Genomic DNA, 17,607 nt, shown 5'->3' on the forward strand with positions numbered 1-17,607 from the left:
ATTTCCTTTTCTATATATCTAAGGACTTCTCCCACCTCATCAGCTTCACGGAAACCATGATCTTTAAGATGAGGAAGAAGATCCCCAGGTACAGAAACACTGTAGGTTATGCATAATTCTTTCACTCACAAGAGTAAAATCCCTCCAGCCCAAAAAGCTTACCTTAAGTAATAATAACACCACATTCTTAAAGATTTTTCAAGGCCAAATGAAAAGTTGTTTTATATTTTTAAGGCAAGTCATCGTCCTGACAGTGGAAGTAATTCCAGGTTTAAACTCACAGATTCCATAACATGATTTATTAGTCTGCTATATACAAAGCCCTTTGTTATTTACCATAAGTTATGGCAGCTTTGAATCTTTCCAACAGCAAGTGCCCCACTGCTTCTCAGGATGAGTGCACATTCTTGTCAGTGGGGTACTTCCCCTCAGTTTTAGCATTTATTTTTAACACACTCAAACCCTCCATCTTAAAACCAACACTTGCAGGCCTGGGGAGCTTTAAGGTAAACTGCAAAGCACTTTTGTAAAGATGACAAGAAGGGAGAGTGAACCATCTGTTACTATACATAATTTCTGAAGTTCTGTTTCAATAAATAGGGTTTAATTTAAAGCAAAATCAGTTTATCCTTGAACAATGACACTTCCTGAAACTTGTTCTAGAACATCCTTCAACACTATCCACTCTTCTCCATACTAATTTTTAACTTGTTCTAATTGGAAGCCTCTTTCTTTATGTAACTTCCTATTTTTTTAACATAGAATTACCATTTTTGGTATATATATTACAACACAGGTCCTGACCTCATCTAGGTAGGTTTGGTTTCCTCAGGAAGACTTTCTGACAGCTAATGAGAATGTGGTACAGTCCCATGCTCTTGTGGCAATAACAGTTTAAGGAAATTCCAGCTGACCAACATTCATGCCTGTTTCTGTGCAAGCATGTGACTGTGCTCTGAAATATGGCACTTCCATGGAAGTGAAAATTAACTGGGGCAAGTGGAAGAGATTAGGTTTTCAGACATGTCCACTCCTTGACTTGTTTCATTGTGCTTCCCACTAAAAGTTGTGTTGCTAGAAGTGCGTGCCTGGGGGGAAGAAATGGATTAATAAACAAGCAGTTAGGGGTTGGAACTGCTCAAAGCATGAGTACCACCAAAAAAAAAAACCACTTAAAAGCCAAAAACAGTTGCAAAAGCTTCTCCACAATGTCCTACCATTTTTTTTTTATCACACATCTCTAAAAATCAATCTGAAAACTCAAATGTTTCATTCATTTTAGATGCTTTTAACTTACAAATTGCAGATGTCACATTTCAGTTCTTTCCTGCTAACAAGCAGGCCTTCTCCTCTTGCACATATTTGTCTGTAATGTAGTGATAGCTACAGGTCACTTCCCAAATTGGAGACTTGCTATACGAGGCATATAGGCTCATTCTTCCAAATATCTGTGTACTTCCTGGTGGAAATAAGCAAGTATTCCCATAAGATGAAGAACTGATGCAGAGATGAGGCAGTTTATCCAAGGCCATATTGGGAGGTTCAAGCAGAAACAGGAGTGAACACAGATATTCAGTGTCTTCACACAGGGTTGCACACATTTCTCAGTCTGGAAAGGATGAGATCTACTATGTTAGAAGCGTGAAGCTGGTTTAGCAGACACAGTAAGATAGTGTTGTTGGGACATACATTGACCCGCAGCACAGATTTCTGGAAGTCAGGGTTTGTACAAACATTGTTTCCAGCCAGGCTGCTGTTCCCCTGGGGATCCTTGTTATTGGCCCCCAACACAAAACCCCATCACTCTTGCACAAGTTTTCTGAACAAAAGACAGTGAAGTCAGAGGTGTCATTCTCTTAGGGCTAACAGATATTTGGAAGTAAACAGGATGAAAAAGAGCACATGTCCATGAAAACAAAGATGTATGCAGAGTCCTAGTTTCAGTAAGACTGGAAATACCATGAGATCACACAGATCACTTTTTTTTTTAATTATTGCTACCATGTGTTGCCATCCTCACCGCTCTAACAAAAAGCTACTCAAGCTCTTAGCTTTCTAAATTGCAATGATATGCTGCAAGAAACAGTGGCAATTCAAGAGGCAGCTGTCCTCTCCACAGCAGAGCAGCAAACCTAGGTTTTCTCAACAATGTGAAACATTCCACCATTTATGACCATTGAAGTTCCCAGGATGTCTTGTGTGCAGATTTGTTCTGGGAGTCTTTGCTTGCCTCCACCAGCATAAATGCAATTTTTTTTTTTTTTTTTTTTTTTGAGGCTTTCGTCTGCTTCCAATGCATTTTGCTGATGCCTGTCCCCCCACACTCTCTTTGCTGGGCATCCTGGCTAGTTATTTATATGGGATGTGAAATAAAAGCCTGCACTTCCCAGATGAGCACTGCTATACTCATGCTGTTTAGAATTTTTATTTGGCATAAGCAAAGAACAAAGTCAGTCCCACAAGCCATTATAATCAGCATCTTTAACAAGTTGATCCAAGCTCTAAAACACTTGCAAGATGATGGACAATTCCAAGGATGAAAGATTTATTGTTTGAGAACTTTCCATTGCAAACTGATATTTCGGTTTTCCTGTGCAGTTATAGCATCTGAAAAGCTTTTTTAAATCAGACATTTATGCAGTCACTTGCCTCCAGGAGCTGGGACTTTAAGGGAAAAAATTCCAATTTGAGAACTTTAATTGCCAACACTGTAAAAGCTATTTTCTCCTGAGCACTGACAATAATATTTCTTCCACATTCTAGTTTACCACCCACGTGCTTCTCACCACACCTTAAGGGCCTGGTCTCTTTTTCAACAGGGAGAGACTGGCTACCAAACTGTACTAGGATTGTCCATTTTGCCAATAGGATTATAGCAAATATCATCAAAAAACCCCACTTATTCATTTGGAGACAGCATTAATCCCTTCTGCTTGCCCCACCCCGTAATTTGTCTGAGCACAAAAGCTATCTGTCTGTTTTGGCAGCAGAGAAATATTTTTAAAATGTTTCCAAATACTAGGAGGTTTTTCCCCCCTTTCTTTTCAGTTTAGTTCTGCAGGAACACAGAGACAAAAAGCATAACAAAGACTATTACATTCCGTCTCATTTAATTAATATAGGGCATTTATATTGCTTTCTGGGGTATAACATCAAATATAATTATCAGCAAATGGTGAAAATAAAGAAGGAGCTATAAATAAAGCTGTACCATTTATGCTGTTAGTTTTGTGCATCATACAACGTCACCATAGTGCACCACTAATCATTATGTAAGATTTTAGTAACTAACATTGTAACACAATTTACTAGCCCAGTTTTCCAGATGATGTCCAAGGGATAGATTAATATCACCTGTACAATGTAAGTGGATGTAATGCTGACCTCTGACTTAGTGGGTCTCACATATTAACAGAGAGTCAACTGGAATGGCTGAAGACAACAGCAATGCAGACTTCAGTTTACATTAACACATCTGGACATTAAGAACAATGTTCAGGGTGGCAGATTCATATCCTGTTGTGCTGCCCCTGCAGCATAAGCAGTATCTGCTGGCAGAGTGTGGATAGGAAAATTTGGAGTGGTAAACACGGACAGACATTTCTTGAAAATCTGCCTGTGAACTTGTGTCTGTGCTCAGTGCTTGCATCTGAACTATGGTAAATAATTCTGCCTTGATTCCTTTATTACCTGGAAGTTCTCTAAACCCCAACACTACAGTCTCATCTATTGGATAAGGACACAAAAGGTGAGCTACCAAGGTTTATCCTACCATTTTCTTTTGCTAGAATCAAAATGACAGTCCACTTATAATGACCCTAATCAAAATTAGGCTATTTTCTCTAATCTACAGATTAATCCACTTATTACATCCAAAAGCAAAGCTGAGAGTTAAAGAACAAAACCGGCTTTTGACTAAGGAAAAAATGCAATATATATGTTAAAACTCAATGTAAAGTGATAGCTTGCTTTTTTTAATTATTCATATTATTCTACATTTTTTTTTACAGGAATTGGGGCAGTATAATTGAAGGTTGATAGCCCTACAAAAAATGGCTTTTTCACACCAAGACACACTCTTCCTCAGTGCAAATGCAAGCTTCCAAATAAGTTAGTCAAGTGTGTGGAAAAAATGCATTTGTTGATATTTGGAAGCTCAAATTTTGTTTCACTTCTTGTTCCTGAATGGCAGAGTGATCTACCTAACTTTTAAAATAGCCCTGCCCAAGCACTTTTGTGGTTATTTAGATATTGTGCTATCTGGCAACATCTTATTCAAGGCTTGCTTTAATGATGCAGCTGTAACACCACAAATTCCTCAATACTTGCCAATTTTCATCCAGTTTTGTAAATAATCACACTTGGAGTGCCATACTCGAAGCATCAGGTGAGAGATTTTGTTTCTGTCCAGCACCAACTCTGCTCTTTTCCTCCAACAGAAAACACCAGGACAAAAAAAAATACAGCACCTTCTCTAGATGTCTATAATAATAAGAAACTTTCTAGGAAAAGCATCAAGTATTCCAGCATGCCCAAGAAGTAGTAATTTATTCTCAGTCATCTATTTACAGGTTCTTAATCCACCCCATATACTCTACTAGTCATGCAGGATTTCAGTCAATTTTTTTTAACCTAATCGTAAAGTCACGATTTAGCAAGAAAGTTCTGCCCTGATTCATGAGCTCCAGTGGTGCCGAACTCTGCAGGCTCATTGCAAGAACTGCCCTCAAATTAACAACATAAAGAATACATCTTTGATTGATAGTGTTTTCTGGGAACTTTGATAGCTGAGAAAGACAGTTTCACAGAAAAGTAGCTACTGAATACAAACATATGTTCTCCCACACAAAAGAAGGTGTGGTAATTTTAAGAGAATGAGGTTGTAAAAAAAAAGGGATGTGCCTGGCTTTTCCAGCAATCATTCCCCATGTTTCAGAACTGTTCTGTACATCAGTCTTTCACAGCCTGCACTCTCTGAACACACTGGTTGTAGCTCAGAGCTAGATCCAGGAGATGGCTTGATAAATACCAAAGATACTAGGAAAATTTCAATTCTTGGCCTTTTGGAGTGGGGAAAGGCAGAAGCCTAACTCCCCAGCACAGGCCAAATGATTTACACTGCCCATAAAGAACTGCATCTCTGCCCAGAATGCGAAACCAATCTGAACCAAGCTTACTGTCAGGTTTGATACATTCCAGTTTTCCCCTCCACTCTTTTCTATTTCCATTGCTCTGTCTCTCTACAACACTTGGGCCTACCCAGCACTGTAAGTACTACTCCAGTATAAAACAGGTTGCTTTAATATTTCTGGCCCAAATAAATCCAGAAAAATTGGGCATAAATTAAAGGAAAACTGATTCAGAAATATTTTCCCTGAACAAAATAAGCCCTATATAACAGCTTATGACGTTTTAGAAATTAACAGTGTACCTAATCAGATTGTTCACCCTAGCAACTTGACTCAAAAAAAAAAAAAATTGACCATTTTGACCAAATAAGTGAATGGAGATTGAGATCTGGCTGACACATCTGAGACAGCTTAAAAAGTCAGTGTTCCAAGGGGAGGGGGGAGGGAATGTTTACGGCTTCCTGAAAAACATCCCTCTTTAGTTGTCTCAAGTTGCACTTCTTGAAAAATCTTGGCTTTTACTCTGAGGACAGTAAGCTTCAGTGGAGTTCCATTAACAGCCAAACAAACAACACTTTATTGAGAAAACATGTATTTCTGCAAGCAGCTGAACCAATGTAGTCCTGTTTCCTACAGATACGCAGTTCTCCAGTGTGGAAAGGGAAACATTTTACACCGTTTCTGATGTTTAATAAGGGATAAATATACGCAGGAGTCTTTCCTCAGGAGGGGTATTAGCCAAGTCTCCGTTTCCACTCCCTGACTACCTACTTCTGTCTCCCTGATGTGAACTCTGTAATGTCTACCTCACTCAAATTTTGCTGAGATTGGCTGGAATGTTCAAAAGTTATTAGGGAGGAGTTACAGACACAGCAAGATCATATAAGCATATCAAATAACTAAAAAAAATATCTTTCCATTTCCAACAAATATTTATGTTAAGGTAGCTGGAAAATAACTGAAAGGAGCCAGCCAGTTCCCATTGCAGTATTTTCTTTTTTTGCTCCAACTGCCACCTACCAAGACAGGACAGGGGGGATGGTCCACTGGTTAAGCCCCTGTCTCACACTGTATCTCAAGGTTCAGCTCCCTCCTCTGCCAAAATCTTTCTATGAGCATAGTGTTATGTTGGGAGCAAACTAAAAAAGGAGATAGGAACCTCAAATTAGTTTTTTCAGACCCAACTTTCTGGTGCTTCAAACTTCTGATAGTTAGGTATTCTCAGTAGAATACATGGAGAGTGTTAAAAACACAGTAACAGCACACTTGGCAGGCAACAATTGTATCTAACCACTATAAAATTGTGATGGCAAGATGTATCTGAAACCCCTTTCTCCCTTCACTAGACAGTTTCTTGGGGTTGTCATTTGGAATCCAAAAGAGAGATCCTTCTCCTGAACAAGTCACTTACATCTTAGATCTTCCAACCTGTTGTCTGTAGATCCCAGGAATGAGAAATAAAGATGTGGAATACATAAGTGACATCTCCAAAAGGCACCACACTTTCAATGAAGATCTTTTTGAAAACATCAGATAAGAAAAGGCTAAAAATGGCCTCTCTGCACCCTTTTTTTCCTCAAATGGATGGCAAAAGAAGGCAGGCAGTACCTCTACACTTCCTTGTGATCACAGACTAATGCCTAGAAAATTCATTCACAGTATAGAACCAGGCTCCTCTTTCCCCTTGAAAGGGATTCATCCCATACTGTTCAGACTGCCCTTACACTGCCACATACATATAGAAAGATAATCTAGCCCCACAATATTTATATTCAGAAGTAAATATAAAGAGATTTTTTAAAAATGCAACAAATTTTTTATCCCCTTTACAGGCAATAAGCTGAGCCAAGGACAGTAAGATTATCAATACAGAGTAATAAATCAATTGCATAGCTGAGAATTAAGCTCCTATGCCCTAAACCATAGGATAGTGATTTAAATACTTTCATCTTTCATTTGGGATCCATTGGGGTAGGTTTATGTAGCATGTACAAGTTTGTCGTGTTCAAGTCATGACACAGCAACAGCAGAAGCTCCATAGAATCCAGTACTCAAAAAGTATGCACGCAGACAAGAAATTAGGTAACAGATCCACCTCACCGTTATTTTGCCTTATGTATGGATTTAGATTGTTAAAAGAATACCAGGTGAGCTGACAGAAAACACTTAAAATATAGTGCATAACAGGGAAATCACATGCATTAACCAACTGTTCTTGATAGTCAGAGGTACTGGGTATTACTGAAGTATTGTAAATTAATGAAAGAGAGGATCAATTCAATTAAACTTATGTGAAATCTGAATTAAAGCCTGCTTTTATTTTGAGGGGGGTCTTTTTGTTGTCTGTTCTCTTTCTCACAAGTTTAATGTATTAATTATCGTCTTATTTGAAAAGTTAGTGTGACATCAGTATGGAACTTGATGGCCATCTCCCTCTGTGGGTACCTTTTGTTTCAAGGTGTTTCAGAACTCTCAGTTTTAACTTTTACTTAAGCTAGAAAGGAATCAGCTTATTTAAATCAATCATTCTTACACATTAAGAAGGGATCGCCCATAGGAGACTGCACTAATTTAACCTTTTGTTTCTAAAACTTTTCTAAAGTTTATAAAGCTGTTCGCTTCTTTGTGAGCAAATATCTTTGGACATGACACAGGTAAGCAGCCATGAACTGAAAAATGAAGAGATTATTTACGATGGGAAGAACTAACACAAGCAGAATGAGGAAAGACCGTGTTTAGCAAGTGAGAAATCAGACACCAATCTGTGTGTGCTCTCATGCAGTTTGATATGAAGCTCAGTTACAAAATAATTGACGTCCACTTGCGTGCAATAGTAACACACATTAGAATGTCAGGGAAGCACTGCTCAAGTCTGAGATCTGGCAGGATACCTGCCCTTATAAGATTTAGAAAACAACCTTACAGATCCAAGGAGCTTCATTATGAGTAAGGGCTACTGGGTGCCAAACACGTTAGCCCAAGAGAAACTCTCCATTTCAGAAGACAACTAACTTCGATAATATATGGATAATATATAAAGATAATATATAATATATAATAGAAAAGCTCCATCTACAGACAAGCTGTTTAGCCAAATGCATCTTTGCACAGAAGCAAGAAGCTTAACTTGTTCACAGGCATCTATAAATGAGTGCCCAACCACCCTTTCCTTGCAACTGTGTGATGTTCAATGGGACTTGAAAAGCAGAACTGGCTGAAAGGATAGCTTCTATGGCATGTGGCACTTTTACAAAGATTCACAGTCTTTTGTCTCATCCCCACAAGTTGTGGTGACCCCTAAAATCTAAAGCCTACCTTGGGGACACATCAGCGAGGTTTCCCAGATGGTAGTCCACAGAAGACCAGCAGGCTACACGGCTCTCTCCACGCCACCTACTTACATAACTATTTCCCCTTTCAGGGTAGCGCTGGTAAGGAGTTATAGGGAGCCCCAGATATTTTCCAAGTCATAAGCACCTGAAGAACTATCTGTAGCCAAGAGCTGGAATAATTTTGATGTAAAGGAGGTGTACATTGGCTGTTACAAAGGGTGCCTCTGTACCACAGCAGCACCATTTCAATGCTGCTGGCCTCCCCTCCCACTAGGCCAGACTTGCTAGGTTCTGCCAAGCTGCAGAACCTAAGAAAAAGCAACACTGTGCTGCTTTTGTTCTTGAGAGGGGGAAGGAGAAAAAAAAATAGCACTTTTTGAATGGATTAGGTCTTGGAAGAGACTTAAGTCATGGAAGAGTGTCAGGAAATAAGAAAAGGGGGTCTCAAATCTGAACAGTCTTTAAGAAAGCTCAGCAAGAAAGAAGCATTAATAAATTAGAGGTTTAGTTATCCTCTCAGCTTAGCTAGGGCATTGTAAGGTTCTCAGAAAGCTTTCTGAAGAAATTTGTGATATTAACAGAAACTGCATTACCTCTCTTCACTCTACTTTCATATAGTATGAATTGTTCCTTCCCAGCTCGAAGGACTTATATGCACTGTGCAAACGTAATGCTATATGCAAGCAGATGCAATCAGACAGAAGCACCTCTCCTAGCTTATGTATTGTAATAACTCTTCCTGCCATTTAAGGAATAATATCCACACAGAAATGGGGCAACCCTAGCATACTCCAGACATAAGCACATAAACAAAGTATTCAATGATACTGTGCAATTCACAGATTAGTCCACATGGAGCCCACAGAAGTATGGGCTTACTTGGAGAAGGAGCCAAGTGGGCATTAGGTCTCCTCTGTTCCATATGTTGCGCTGAAGTTCCTGCATACCTGCCTGGTAGGGACATTTCATGTTTTTCTTTGCATCAAGCCATAGCTTCTTTGTAAGAGTCCAACACCAAAGATTTTGTTTGCTACTTGTCAGGTTTAAAAACAACCATTTATGGTAAAGGGTAAGGCGCACACAAGACCATTGTGTGCATGCCACTCAATGTTTCCTGCACACATCATGATTAATGCACAAAATTTCTATGCATTAGTAGTGAGTCCAAGGTATTGAAGTTGCTGCACACACCCAGACCAACTACTACCAAAGCAGTAGCTCTGGATCATTCTGTAACACAAGTATGGCTCTTAAAACCTACAGCTTCAATGGCTGCAAAGAGGTCAAACCACAATAAAACCAACTGAACCGATTAGGAACCAGACAAGGTGAAACCTTCCCCACCCTGGATCAGCACTCTGCAAAACCAGCAGGAAGTGTGTTGCCCCAGCACTCTGCCTCACATGATGGCTCTGACACCTGCCCTAAGGCTATTTACTTCCCCCATGTAGCTGTATGGATTTCTACCCCTTTCAGTCAACCTCACAAAAGATCCCTGCAGCAAGTAAGCAGAAAAATTACAGGGAAAAGTAATATGAAAGAAAGTGTCTGTGTCTGCCCCCTAACGCAAGGAATCAGCAGCACCTGATAAACTCTACTTCCACAAAACCAAAGGCACTATAAATATGGAATATATATGGAAACAAAGCTATCCAGCAATCTAACAGATGAAATTGTTAGTACTGTTCAGTTTACATTTTTATGTTACAGTTTTGCATAGCTATGCTAGCAAAAAAACTATGTAGGTGCTGCCACAAAACTGCCACACATGTAGAGGTACCTGTAGGAGAGGGCTTGTTGCTGCTGAGACACCACCTGGCCCAACACCGGTGGTCTCCACTCCTTCACCATCATGTATTTCCTATCTGTCTTAAACTTCAGAAGTAGAAACAGCCAGAAAACGTTGCTTTGACATTTTTTTTGATCTATCTGGTGATCTGCCCATCAACTAAATGCCTACGAGTGTAAAGCTTGAATGCAGTAATACAAAGGAAGACATATTACACATTCTACATTTACTAATATAGCATTGTTATCATAAAAACATCAGTCTTATAAGCTCAGATGTCTCAGTGTTCTCGGCTCAAATCAAAAACCTTAAACCTATCACTTCTGTAGGACTGAATGTTTCCTTGCTTGGATCTGAATATTAAAGCAGCTTTCTGCAAGGTGAAATGGAATAAGCTACATATAGCATTTATACATGGTCCAAAGCCTTGTTTCTTCCCTATCCAGTAACACATCAAGTAAAAATATTTTAATTAGGTGTGCCCAGATCACATTTAAAGTAGGTCCCACCACAGGCTAAAACTGATTCCCCATTACATTTGGCAAAAATGTTCCCAATTCCTTACTTTTATAATGTGCATGTTTTCAGGACTAAAATACATTCTGTTGCTTATCCAACACACAAGATGAATGTAAACCAATGAAAAGCAGTACAATAAATTTCACCTAGAAATTAACCTAAAATAATTTCAAATCCCATGCCACTATGTAAACAGTATATAGAAATAAACTGTATGGCAATTATTAGTGCATTGCTTTGTAAAGTACTGAATTAGTAGCCTCTACAAGTTGGATCACCTGTTTCTGAGTACAGTGTCAATATTTATAATGCTCCTTCTAGTAATAAACCATGAAGGTAATTAATTGTATATATTAATGAATTATCAAATGCTTCAGCAAAGACTTTAATCAATTTGCCTTTTAAGCACATAAGTTAAAAATCTCACATATTTGTACTAAAATTTCTTACCTTGCAGAGTTTCAGCAACAGCCAGTATGTCAGGTACGCTGTCAGAGTGAATTTTGCTTTCATATATCTTTCAGACAAACAAGTAAGGTACATTTGTGCCAAATCCGGCTGTTCATGGACCACACTACTGCCAGCATTATTAATATCATCTTCCCCACCCTCTTGTCTTCCTTTTTCCTCTTCTGCTGATGCACCCAAACATCTATTGAACTCCATTTTGAAAACTTACACCCTCACCCCCCCTGCTTCTCCACAAAACCCTAATCTTTCCAGAGACAACTCAGGAAAGTTTTTATTTCGTATCAGTAATGCTATTCCCCAGTCCTCCAGAAGTATGCGGCCCTGTCTTTAAGCCAACCCAAAATATTAAAACTATGGTAGAACAAACTTTCTTTAAACTGCATTGGCTCTTTGCCTTTCTCTTATTGAGCGACCTCTTGCAAATGTGTGTACAGCTACAAGATAAATATAGCACCAGCTAGCCTTGTCATACAGCACAAGAATACTCCTGCCGTTGCCAAGAGAGAAGAGAAAGATTCCATTTACTTAAAGAGCAACTCTTCAGCATCAGTACTCCCTTGTTCATTCCGAGGGTGAAAAAAAGATGAAAAATCTGTTATCTCTGAAATATTTATTTTTTTTTGCCAACTGTGCTTCCTCAGAACAAATCCCAATTCTGTAAAAAAAAATTATGTTCTTACGGAGGAGGGTTTTTATAATTCCAGAGACTTCTAGCCACAATAATTCATTGTCTGTGATATCGCAGATGCCAAGCTTGTGAAGGCTACAGATTTCAAAAGAATAAATGAGGTCTTGCAGATGGACTACAGCCAAGATATTCTGAAATAACAAACAGCCTTTCCATAGGCCAAAATATGAAGAAAATATGCAAGAGATTAACTAATTTTTTAGCTAAACATTAAGCAACTCATCTGTCCCTTGTGACAGCTCAAATTTGTATGTTAAGAACAATTTTAAAGACTTTTAGCCTACTCTTAGTGACAGTTAGAAAAGATCTAAAGGGTTAGGTTTAATTGTATCAATTATGAAAATTCAACAGCATCAACAACTGAAATACATCATTTTAATTAATAGGATTAACTGTACTGGTAACTTCATGCAGAAAGTTATGCTTGCTTCAAACTATTTCCCTTACTACAGGGGGATATTCAAGTCTAGGAAGAGATAACTGTGGTTTGCTGAAAAACTAATCAAGAGGGCCGGTATCTTGAAACATCGCCATTTTTAACATACGGGGGATCTAACACAAAGATTTCATCGTCTCGGACCACCCTTAAGCATCAGACATGGCAGTTATTCACTAAATACTTAACATCTGATTTTATGATCTTCAATCATATTAATAACATCTTGACCTAATCTCAATGACTTTCACAGGACTACCTGTGAGTTACATACTGTATTGTTAGAATGGGTGTTTCAGAATACAAAAGGTAAAAACAAAGCTGCTACACACCCGTATACAGTCTGTCCATAAGAAACAGCAAAAGAAATGCAGAAAACCTAACATTTCTTTTGTCTGATATATTTTGCAAGGTGTTTGGCTCACCTGATTCCTCTGATGGATACAGCTGCCACTGTTTCCCTCTCTTTTCATGTTCACACAAATTTGAGAAAGAGAAAATACAATGAACTACAGAGCCAAACCTTCCTGTGATAGCTTGCTGTAATAATGCAGAACACCATTTCTATTCCTGCAGGCAATCCTCAGTACAGATGTTGAGGGCAAGCTGGCTCTAGCACTTGCAAAGGAGCTGGACAGCATCCCAGTGTTCATTCCTCCTAGCCATATCCCTCTGCTGCCAACAACATGTGCCTAAAATTCCCACATTCTTACTCTGACATAGCACAGCTTTTGAGTAACACTCAGCAGCAATCCCTACCTTTTCCCACCTGCAGCTGATTAAAGTACTGCTTGTGGAGCTTCAAATGTCAGCAGGCAGCTGCCATAGCCTTTGTGTGGTAGCCTTCTCTGCACAGGGGCAAGCTAGCACTCCTTAGGCCTGAGTATGAAAGCAGACAAGTTCATGCAGAGGAAAGTTTCACAGCTCTTGCCTGCTCTCTTCTTCCTAGAGGTGTGTGGCCTACTATCTTTATCTGAAAATAATTGTGGCCATGCCAAAAGCCTGTATCACCATTGCTGGAAATTTTAAACACAGTTAAAGAACACTTGATATAGATAATGACAGGGAAGAAGTCAAACCAAAGACATATCAAGAAGCAAATGATTGAGCTAGCTTATAAACTAGTAGAACACTGTCAGCTGAGAAAATTACAAGAGTAGATGCAGATTGAAAACTGCATATATTGTTACCAAGATACCTTCTCTTAGTCTGCTCCTGGAAGAACATAATGTTTCCACATACTGACAAAGTCATATTTTCATCTTACCATTGCCTCCCAATTCTTTGACGACTAAGGAATTTCTACATGAGATATTTTTAACCCTAATATGACTTCTCTGATCCCTGCCATTTATCATGTGAATAACAACATATGAACCAATGAAGACAGGTTTGCCTAAGCTGTTTCCTGGTCCTGGGTACTGCAAATGAAGTGATAGTTAAAATAAGATCCACTTATACCCTTCAGATAGTCAGAAGCCATGATAGCCAGTCTCAGCAATTTTAGGAAAATAAGTCATATAGATTTGGACCAAGCCTTAAAGTTCCCTGATCTGGAGTTTGTACATTTTGCTGCAGGTCGTTTTAAACTCCTCCAGATTAGTGCTAAGAGGATGCACTGGGATTTACATCAAAAGAATCTAGCCCTGCGCTATCATACCATACACAATCTTCAGCTTTAAAACCTTCATGCAGGTAAAGGTGTTTCTGTATTCCCTCATATCTGGTTAGATGTCTTCCCTCACTTTTCCAGGGAGAGAGCTTTTATGACTGAGTTGTAGAACTGTCTGTTTTGGAATTCAAACAGCAACCTTAGAGCATTAGCATTAGAATGAAAACTACCTAAAGCCTTTAAGTAGTCGTATGTGCTGAATTCCTTCCAAATTTTCACCATCTTTTAAAAAAGTACAAAGTCTCTTTACTCCTAATAATTTCCTGTTGCCCCAAACAGTGATAATATCACTTCTCTAGCCCCATTTTCTAGCTCTGAGCAGACTAGCTCTTTTACCTACAACACCTTTTCAAGAATTTCAACTTGAAACAAAATCAGAATGGTTTTTAGAAAGTGAATTAAAAAGCAGACTGCATGAAGTATCCAGATACTGGTTTTGTTTTATCTTGATAAAGTCCAGTATCTGAAATGGCTTCAAAGTCTTGAGATGAAACAAATTACCCAAATAGTAACTTTTTGTTAAAACTTTATGAGAAATCAATGTAATTATGAAGAACTGATTTTAGCACCCCACTGTGATAGGTAATTTCCCATCCACAGCCTGTAGTCACAAGTCCAATTTTTGTATTGGACTCCTGATACATATTTGGAAACAGCTTTTCTTGTCAGATATGATTACCATGCAATCCCCATAGCTTCTTCAGCACAAAGCATAATGTAGAAGAATGGGTCCAAGTTTTTTGTTTTGCTGTTTTAAATTAAAAATTATTCATAGCAGAAGCATGTTACACTTCAGGGGAATGCATGTAAGCTCCTGGCGGGTCATACACAGTTCGCTACTCAGTTCTGCCCAGCCTGAAGAACAGTTGCTTACAAGAGCTCTAGACAGGACTATGCTTCCCCATCCCAAGAGTTTAGATCAAACAACCCCTCCAAAAATAAACCCCAAAAGAAAAAAAAAAAACAAACCACCACATAGAAATAAAAACTATTATCCTCACCTCCATCTCATTTTCACATGTTTTCAAGCATATTTTCAGAAAGCTTTCTGCAAACTGGGCTCAGAACATAACTTTTATAATCTTCAAGCCTGTGTTTTTGCTACCATCCTTGGGCTATCTATCCCTGACCTGTTAACACATTCGGTATTACTGTAGCATTCAGTAGCTACAGTCTGAGGTGTTTAAGAGATTAAACATATTTGACATTAAAACCATCACAACTCTATATTAGCAAGAGACTGTTACAGAGGAAGCCAAGAAATATCAGAAGAATAGGATTTTCGAAGGGCAAGCTGCTAAGAGGTAATGTATTGAAATGTGAGGTAACAAACAGAATTTGTAGATATAAAGTAACATGACATAATGCAGTTGAGAAGATGTTCCAGTTATGAAGGACAAATTGGTAACAGTACTGAGATGATTTCTTAAGTTAGGTGATGACATAAACTGACATCACACAATGAGTGAATTGTTTAAATCCTATACTTTGTTTGCCAGATTCTACAATGATACCTTCATGAAGCAGGGAAAAGAACACCCAGCCCTGATGCTACATTTTCCATCTTCAAGGTCTCCAGTAATTTCACTTAAATCTTAGAGCCCTAGGAATGTAGTTAACCTCGACTTTACCCAGAAGACTGCTCAACCCTGATGTTACCCCACAGGGTATTTAAATTTATTTTATTTAACTATTTAATTTTTAATTTAATTTATTTTTTAATAATTATTTTTATATATAAATTTAATAATAAAAATAAAATTAAAAAATAAAAATAAAAAGTAAAAAATAAAAATAAAAAAATTAAATTTAAACAGATAACTTGTGGTTGTGTATAATCATCAAAGCTCCAGTTCAGAATGGTTCATAGTAAATATCCAGTTACATACAACTTGATTTTATATGTATATACCCACTTTATATATTTACACTATTTACCATACGTATGTAGCTGATACAAGCAGGTTTTAGATGACTAAATGATGGTCGGGGCTCTACTAAAGCTCATTCAAAAGGCGCACTGAAATGGCAATAAACAGTATTTTAGACTCCTATAAACTGTTTAGAATCATATACATAAAACCTTCTAATGGAGTATTGTTAAGCACAAACAAACTAGTAGGCTGCAACAAGGCTTTACCGTTGGTCAGATTCTACTGTCAGTGCTGTATCACCTTCCTCCAGAGGTCAGACCACACTGCTCCTCCCCCACCCAAACCTCTCTCCCACCAGCCTCAGGGCTATTTAACCACTTAGCAGAACGAGCTACACCTGCACATCATCCATGTCAATCAACCCACTGCTGCTGAGGCAAGGCCACAGCTGCATGTTATCAATGCCAATCAACCCACTGCCTTCAGCCTTCATTCCTCTACAGAGTATAGCCCACCTCAGTCCTATCATGACTAATTACTCTTTATCAGACTTAGCTTTTAAGTTGGTACTAATATTAATGGCACCTAGAATGTTTGCAAAGAATGACTCTAAAGCATACCACCTCTCACGCAAGTTACTCTGTCATTAGCATAATGGGGATTTTTCTAACTGTTTGCATGTTTTTAAAACCAGAATAACCTTTTGCTTTCGTTATTATGGTATAGGTACTGGTGAAAGACTGGAATAAATCCTTCCAAGATGAGACAGCCCAGGACTTGAAACAAAACATGCACCTGCATCTTCCTGATGGAGACTTCACTTCCTTAATAACCACCAGAGTATTGCCCTTTCCTGTTCACAGTCAGCGACCAGCCCCAAGTACCAATGACCACAAGTCAAGCTTCAGAATTGTGAGAGTAACACTTCCCCTCCCACTGCCAGAAGGAGTTTCTTGAATCTATATTTCAGATCATTTTATGTTTACTCCCAAGATTTCCTCCAGGACTGTGATGCTTAGAAATCTGTTTAAAATGAGAGCCCTGGCTCCTCGTAGTTACTTGACTATGGACAGGGAGGCAATAAGATAGATAAGAGTTGTTTGGAGATAGGAGTTTTATTATGAGTGAGCAGCAGTGGTTCTCTACACTCCTTCCATTTTTTATGCAGCTAGGGAGTACTATCTCATGACTCTTTTGAGATTCCACAACCTGTCGTCCTCTGGTCTTGCCCTAGTCCCCTCTCCCCTTTCATTAAGGAAACTTAACATGCCTTAAGGAAACAGGATGGAGCTAACCTACTGGAAAGCTGCTCCCTTCCCTGCCCTTCTCACTGCCTTTTGCTAAAAGATCACAATCTTGCTTTGTTGCATTTGTCTTACTTGAAACTCTGGTGCTTCTAGACCTACAAATAGCATCTTGGCTACCAGAAATCCTAAAAGGAGCTATAAGGCCCTGAGCAGAATTCTTCAACTCTCTGAGCAATCCCCCAAAATAGACCAGGCCACGTGATACTTCTGACTGTTTTGAACCTGCTGGCAATCCTACATTAACGCTTAGAGATTTATTCAGCATCTAAGAAGAAAAGCCTCCCTAATCTGCACAGTGACCAAGGTATGCACTGTAAGCACCTGGTTTTCTTGCAGTATTTGATAGACTGTTTCCATCTGGCTGGGCTATTTCCCAGCACAGTGCTCAGA

The 17,607-nt window shown here is 38.7% G+C and overlaps 1 protein-coding gene across 2 annotated transcripts in view; it reads right to left on the reverse strand.

The window, feature by feature from the left end:
* ARHGEF4 (Rho guanine nucleotide exchange factor 4) overlaps nt 1-11,506 on the reverse strand; it is a 228,035-nt gene extending 216,529 nt beyond the window's left edge. For both annotated transcript variants that reach the window (XM_027808895.2, XM_027808893.2), the window contains exon 1: nt 11,220-11,506. In XM_027808895.2, coding sequence (XP_027664696.2) covers nt 11,220-11,435 — 216 coding nt within the window. In that variant the 5' untranslated portion in view covers nt 11,436-11,506. The remainder of the gene's footprint in view (nt 1-11,219) is intronic.
* Between the last annotated feature and the right edge of the window lie 6,101 nt (nt 11,507-17,607).

Source organism: Falco cherrug, chromosome 11, assembly GCF_023634085.1.
Source record: "Falco cherrug isolate bFalChe1 chromosome 11, bFalChe1.pri, whole genome shotgun sequence".
In the NCBI taxonomy this organism is placed as follows: Eukaryota; Metazoa; Chordata; class Aves; order Falconiformes; family Falconidae; genus Falco; species Falco cherrug.